At 31.9% G+C, this 7,961-nt stretch overlaps 1 protein-coding gene across 2 annotated transcripts in view; it reads right to left on the bottom strand.

Moving 5' to 3' along the window:
• LOC107629241 (BEL1-like homeodomain protein 8) overlaps positions 267-7,961 on the bottom strand; it is a 9,710-nt gene continuing 2,015 nt past the window's right edge. Inside the window, exons 2-5 of one of the 2 annotated variants that reach the window (XM_021117777.1) lie at positions 6,513-7,538; positions 1,734-2,128; positions 1,561-1,621; positions 267-939 (exon numbers count right to left, since the gene is read on the bottom strand). In XM_021117777.1, coding sequence (XP_020973436.1) covers positions 439-939; positions 1,561-1,621; positions 1,734-2,128; positions 6,513-7,508 — 1,953 coding nt within the window. In that variant the 5' untranslated portion in view covers positions 7,509-7,538 and the 3' untranslated portion in view covers positions 267-438. The remainder of the gene's footprint in view (positions 940-1,560; positions 1,622-1,733; positions 2,129-6,512; positions 7,539-7,961) is intronic. The other variant, XM_021117776.1, reaches the window with a different exon arrangement.

Raw genomic sequence — 7,961 nt, 5'->3', positions numbered from 1 at the left:
TTTTTTTTCTTTGGCACGGAATTTTCTAATCTGATAGATCAAGATTAATTTGCCACGAATTTAAAGATAAATTTTATGCATATAATTTGATGTCTAACTTCTATCTAACTTATTTTTATTATAAATTTTAAATATTTAATAATTATTTTTTTATATTTTTAAAACTAAATAATAATTTTTAATCCTTTTTAATAAATAGTTTATAATTGAAAATCACAAAATGACTTATTTAAAAAATTTAAATTAATAAAAAAAATATAAAAATTGCATGAATAATTATACCTCTAATAATAATATAACACCCAATAAACTAGTATCTACATTACCCCTTCCATCCCTTTAATTTCTTTATCAATTAAGCAAATTAAATCTTTGTCCAATATGATGAGAATATAGAGGTTTACCCATCGTCACGCGCTTGGCACGTGATGTTCCTAATTACCCTACGAAATCATGAATCATGTGCCCTCCAAAGTGGTGTCTAAGCTGCTCCTCATGATGTTGAATCTCTTGTTGTTGTTGTTGTGATCCTTCAACTCCATGCCTTAATTCCAAAGTTAATGACACAGGTCCAAGTCCCCCAACCTCGGCGCCGACGCCGGCGCTGCGGAACGGCATCAAACCCATGAATGTCCCATCCATGCATTCCAATTTAGACCTCTTCTCTTGACTCCATTGCACCTCTTCATGATGATGTATGTCATCATTTTCCTCCGTGGCATTGGCCAAGGATGATGATGATGATCCCATTTCCAAACACCGAAGAGGTTGGTCAACTAATACTTTGGCATGGTTGCTACTTTCATCGGAGGCTGAAGTTCCCTCCCCCATTATTCTATTACTAGAAATCTGATTGGCGCCTTTTGTTTCGAGCATGTGAATTTCCTCAACCATTGGCTTCCATACCCGGACTCTAGCATTTATGAACCAATTTGATACCTACATTATATTATATTCATTATTTAAATTGTTATTCTACCACTATATATATGAACGGAAATAATGTTACATGTAGAATGAAACAAAGTAGTAAATATCCAATTCATCCATGCAGAACATACAACAAAAGTACTTAGATATGAATATATTTTCATGTGAAAAAAATATATCAAATTATATAATAATTTTCAGCTATTACAAGGCTAAATCGTATCAATTCTTAAACAAATAACAGCTCATGTTGTGAGAATTTAGAGGACCGTTAGAGGACTATCAGAATTTATTATTTTTGACCATCAGTTAACTATCAATATTTAAAAGTATGGGATAAATAATGTTGTTAAATTATTATATTAAAGGAATTAGACTAAAAAAATTGAATTAATAACTAAATCATGGCCAAAACTAATAATAAATTCTAATAGATTCTAACATTTCTCAAAAATTTATAGTACTCTATTCTTTTTGAATTGATAAAAGAAAAATGTCTTAAGGACCCACTTAAAAGTTAGAAGCAACCAAGAAAGTATGTCAAAACACAGATCAAATCAAGCAGGTAGAAATAAAGAAGATGATAGACAAAATTATGCATTCAAAAAGGACCCCCTCCTTCTCCCAAACCTGATTTCTTGATAGACCAGTTTGAGTAGCTAGCATATGTTTATCTGTGTCCGTGGGGTACCTGAAAAGAATTTTCAACACCAAAAAAAAAAAAAGTTAACAAAACTCAAAGTTTTGGGGAGGAAAAAATATAATTATTCAAGTGGATAACAAATATTAGCTTAGGAACATACGGATGAAGAAAATGCTCAAACAACCATGCTTTAAGGATGGCCACGGCGCGCTCCGGTAAGCCGCGCTGCGGCCTCCAAACATGTTGTTGAGGTTCAAAGTCCATATTACCCCCACCACCACCGGGTTTGTTCCTCTGTAACCTCGCCATGTTCGACTCGAATCGGTTACTAGTACTCGCCGGGGCCGGCGGCATTGTCGGATAATCCTCTCCCAAGGCTTCACATATAAGCTTGAGCTGACTGGAGATGGAGTTCTTTAGGGACTTGAAGTTCTTTGATACTAACTTGAGCGCCAAGGAAACGTATGGGGTTGCAGAATTGAGGCCTGCCACTGTCTCAAAGGATGAAACCACCATTTGCATTTGTTGATGGTATTGCTTGTATCTCCTTGTAACCTATTATCAAATTAAAAGTTTAATTTCCCTAAATTATAACTAGCATAATGTTATCATATATATACATCAACAAAAATATTATATAGTTTTATGAGCAATTACACAGATAAACAATTATGTATTGACACATTAGTAAAAAAAAAAAAAAAATTAAACATATTATTTAAAAGTCATCTAAATGTATAAATCTGATTTAATAGTAAAAATTCAGTACATCAAAATTAAAAACTAGAATTTATCACGCTTCATTCTAAAAAAAAATTTATTAATTTGGACAAAAAAATACATGATAAAAAAAATGAGATGTCTAACATACATGATTTTTTCAAAAATTGAGAATTATTTTGAAATAACAAATCTTGTAGAGCAATGAACACAGAAAACATATGTTCATAAAATAAAATAGAACATATAGGAAACTCCATAACTAGAACAATTGCAATTATTATGGTAAAATTATTACAAGATGACAAAACCGAAAAATAATTACTCACCAAATATATACGGCAGGATATGATCCTCACCTTGTAACTATTTTTGATAGAGCTTTGAACAAACATATTATTATTGGACTTTATGAAAGTGACAATGTGCAGTGTCCTTGCTTAGACTTTGAACTCCAAGTTGAATTTATAAATAATTGTGAAAAGTGAAAGCTAAGTGAACCCCAGCTAATTTGTATAAATATGAATATGAATATGACAAATGAATAATTTAAGATATTTTCAGTTAAACTAAATTATTAGCAACTCATTTTACCTACTCCCAAAATGAAAATAAAAAGACTTAGCTTGATTTAACAAGTTAAAAAGATTAATAATTAAGGATATAAATTATAAAACAAATGGCGATTGCTATAGTGTCTAAAAGTATTGTCTAACTTATTATAAAAGATTAAAAATTAATATTTAATATTAAAGATATAAAAACAAATAATTTTTAAATATTTAAAATTTACCACAAAAAAATAAATTAAACAAAATTTAGACATTAAATTATAGGCACCGTAGATAGAATTCACCAACACAAAAATAACATTACCAACAATGAAAAATCAAATAGTAGGTGTGCTAGTATGGCAATAAAGTAGATGAGATCTTAATTCTTCTGCCATAGGCAACTTTAATTAGCCACTCCATTCAAAGTTTCAAACCAACAGTGAGATTGTCAAGAACACATGGATTTAGAAGGCACATTTGAAGTGAGTTACTGACACATTGGAAGAGTAACTGTACACTATATATCTCTACTACTAAGCAATAATGATGCACTTTGGGTTTTTCCCCCCACATTATCTGGGTGTCACATAAATAAACCTAACTAATAGTTTGTATCTTTGTGACCTAACTTTATAGCATCCACGGTAAACTAACTGACACCAAATAAATTAAAACAGAAGCCATGCATGCTGCCTTAAAACACAGCCTTTATGTCACAACAGTTAATTCCTGACAAACACTAACCATACCAAATACATATTACACATAAAACTTTGGTCATCTCCAATAATACAATACTTCTTGAAAATTTTAAACACAAGAATTAATTATAAATAAAATGGTTAGAGATATAATCATTAATGTTATTTTTTTTATTAACTTAAACTTTTAAAACGAGTGATTTCATAATATGATATCATATTTCTGTCTGAAAAATCAAGAGTTAGATATTTGCTGAACTCCAAAAACTAAAAAAAAAATTATATACAAAAATCAAACAAACCTAACAACTTTTTCCTATCAACTTAAAATTCTAGAAGGTGGAAACTCAGGTGCAGTCGACTTCACGTGAAGTTGATACCTGAGAACCGTTAAATGATTTGACTGATTTGACTAAATCTTCATTGACTAAATCTTCATCTAACGATTCCCAAGTATTAACTTCACGTGAAGTCGACTTCATCTAAGTTTTTACCATTCCAGAGTGAGTAGTTTAGTGACAAAAGTTATGTATAAAACTATGTTTATTTCTTAATAATTTAAATTAAAGCAGGTTATTACATAAAAAAATGAGGGCAGAGAAAAAACCAACCTCTTCTTGCATGAACAGTAGTTTGGCCTTATTCTTTTGGCACTCTGGCCGAGAAGGAGAAGAAGAAGGGGCATGGAACATGGAAGAAGATGAAGAAGAACCTGCTGCTGCAACATTATTATTATTATTATTATTACTACTACGTCCTCCCTTTTCAGAAACAAGTAACCCATGATCACTTCGATCATCATCATCATCATCAGCACAAGTAGTAGTAGAAGGCCATTCTGATGTTGATGGAGCAGAATGGCGGCGGCAATATTCATCTAACAACTTTTGACATGGCTTCAAGAACCTTGAACTCTTCAAGATTGTTGCATATCCCGTGAATGGACCTAGTGGACCAACACTGTTTCTGTAATAGTAACTTGATGGCTTCATCATCATTGGATTAGTAGTAGTAGTAGAAGATTTCACATGAACATTTTGACTATGATGATGTGATAATGGTGATGATGATGAGAGTGATAAGGACAACCCCTGATTATGATTATTATTATGATTATTCCAACCACCACCAGCAGCAGCAGTAGGGGTATAATTGTCAATAACATAAGGATGATGCATGAGTGATGAAGCCATTTCTGAGTTATTAGAAGCTGGCTTAAGATTCAGAATATCTTGTAAAGCTGCATTATTATTACTACTACTACTATTCTGTGAAGAAGAATAATGTGCAACCGTCACTATATGGTTATGGTTATTAGCCACACTAGGACTTAGTGTTGCAAAATTACCCGAGTAATAGTAACAGTTGTTATTAATCATACATTGTTGTGGGGATGAAGAAGCATAATAATGTGATGAATAGAGAGATTGTTGTTGTGGTGGTGGTTGTTCAACATCATCAAGCATGTTGTAGATTCTGGAATCTTGTTGGTGAAGTGAAATTTGTTCTTCAAGGTTTGTTGGGAAATCTTGTTGTAGATTCTGGAATCTGAGCTTGTCACGCCGAATTTGCTGTGCAACATGCAATTCAGGCCTTAAACTACTCATTCCGATCCAACTAATCAATCCTCCTGCAATCTCAATAATATAATTAAGAACTCATCATTTATATTAATAATGTAAAATTAGTTAAAATAATAAATATTTTATTAATGATATGTAGTTATGTACACACAGAATTAGTATATACTTGACATCATCTCATTAGAAAAGTGTTATTAATATAAGGTGGAAACTCAGGTCGACTTCACGTGAAGTTGATACCTGAGAGCCGTTAAATGATTTAATTGATTTAACTAAATTTTCATCTAACGGCTCTCAGGTATCAACTTTACGTGAGGTCGACTTCACTTGAGTTTTTACCTTACTATAAACATATATATTTGCTTTTTCGTCTATTGTAGGTTTAAATATTCTATTAGGACAGATTTAATTATTATAATAGTTGATTATTTATAAATTTGGTATGTGGCTAATTTTTATTCCATAGGCAACTTTAATTAGCCACTCCATTCAAAGTTTCAAACCAACAGTGAGATTGTCAAGAACACATGGATTTAGAAGGCACATTTGAAGTGAGTTACTGACACATTGGAAGAGTAACTGTACACTATATATCTCTACTACTAAGCAATAATGATGCACTTTGGGTTTTTCCCCCCACATTATCTGGGTGTCACATAAATAAACCTAACTAATAGTTTGTATCTTTGTGACCTAACTTTATAGCATCCACGGTAAACTAACTGACACCAAATAAATTAAAACAGAAGCCATGCATGCTGCCTTAAAACACAGCCTTTATGTCACAACAGTTAATTCCTGACAAACACTAACCATACCAAATACATATTACACATAAAACTTTGGTCATCTCCAATAATACAATACTTCTTGAAAATTTTAAACACAAGAATTAATTATAAATAAAATGGTTAGAGATATAATCATTAATGTTATTTTTTTTATTAACTTAAACTTTTAAAACGAGTGATTTCATAATATGATATCATATTTCTGTCTGAAAAATCAAGAGTTAGATATTTGCTGAACTCCAAAAACTAAAAAAAAAATTATATACAAAAATCAAACAAACCTAACAACTTTTTCCTATCAACTTAAAATTCTAGAAGGTGGAAACTCAGGTGCAGTCGACTTCACGTGAAGTTGATACCTGAGAACCGTTAAATGATTTGACTGATTTGACTAAATCTTCATTGACTAAATCTTCATCTAACGATTCCCAAGTATTAACTTCACGTGAAGTCGACTTCATCTAAGTTTTTACCATTCCAGAGTGAGTAGTTTAGTGACAAAAGTTATGTATAAAACTATGTTTATTTCTTAATAATTTAAATTAAAGCAGGTTATTACATAAAAAAATGAGGGCAGAGAAAAAACCAACCTCTTCTTGCATGAACAGTAGTTTGGCCTTATTCTTTTGGCACTCTGGCCGAGAAGGAGAAGAAGAAGGGGCATGGAACATGGAAGAAGATGAAGAAGAACCTGCTGCTGCAACATTATTATTATTATTATTATTACTACTACGTCCTCCCTTTTCAGAAACAAGTAACCCATGATCACTTCGATCATCATCATCATCATCAGCACAAGTAGTAGTAGAAGGCCATTCTGATGTTGATGGAGCAGAATGGCGGCGGCAATATTCATCTAACAACTTTTGACATGGCTTCAAGAACCTTGAACTCTTCAAGATTGTTGCATATCCCGTGAATGGACCTAGTGGACCAACACTGTTTCTGTAATAGTAACTTGATGGCTTCATCATCATTGGATTAGTAGTAGTAGTAGAAGATTTCACATGAACATTTTGACTATGATGATGTGATAATGGTGATGATGATGAGAGTGATAAGGACAACCCCTGATTATGATTATTATTATGATTATTCCAACCACCACCAGCAGCAGCAGTAGGGGTATAATTGTCAATAACATAAGGATGATGCATGAGTGATGAAGCCATTTCTGAGTTATTAGAAGCTGGCTTAAGATTCAGAATATCTTGTAAAGCTGCATTATTATTACTACTACTACTATTCTGTGAAGAAGAATAATGTGCAACCGTCACTATATGGTTATGGTTATTAGCCACACTAGGACTTAGTGTTGCAAAATTACCCGAGTAATAGTAACAGTTGTTATTAATCATACATTGTTGTGGGGATGAAGAAGCATAATAATGTGATGAATAGAGAGATTGTTGTTGTGGTGGTGGTTGTTCAACATCATCAAGCATGTTGTAGATTCTGGAATCTTGTTGGTGAAGTGAAATTTGTTCTTCAAGGTTTGTTGGGAAATCTTGTTGTAGATTCTGGAATCTGAGCTTGTCACGCCGAATTTGCTGTGCAACATGCAATTCAGGCCTTAAACTACTCATTCCGATCCAACTAATCAATCCTCCTGCAATCTCAATAATATAATTAAGAACTCATCATTTATATTAATAATGTAAAATTAGTTAAAATAATAAATATTTTATTAATGATATGTAGTTATGTACACACAGAATTAGTATATACTTGACATCATCTCATTAGAAAAGTGTTATTAATATAAGGTGGAAACTCAGGTCGACTTCACGTGAAGTTGATACCTGAGAGCCGTTAAATGATTTAATTGATTTAACTAAATTTTCATCTAACGGCTCTCAGGTATCAACTTTACGTGAGGTCGACTTCACTTGAGTTTTTACCTTACTATAAACATTGCTTTTTGCTTTTTCGTCTATTGTAGGTTTAAATATTCTATTAGGACAGATTTAATTATTATAATAGTTGATTATTTATAAATTTGGCTAATTTTTAATTTTTATTATTAAATAAAAAACTAA

This window comes from Arachis ipaensis, chromosome B03, assembly GCF_000816755.2.
Source record: "Arachis ipaensis cultivar K30076 chromosome B03, Araip1.1, whole genome shotgun sequence".
Taxonomy (NCBI): Eukaryota; Viridiplantae; Streptophyta; class Magnoliopsida; order Fabales; family Fabaceae; genus Arachis; species Arachis ipaensis.
This window is presented reverse-complemented; position numbering and strand designations above follow the sequence as displayed.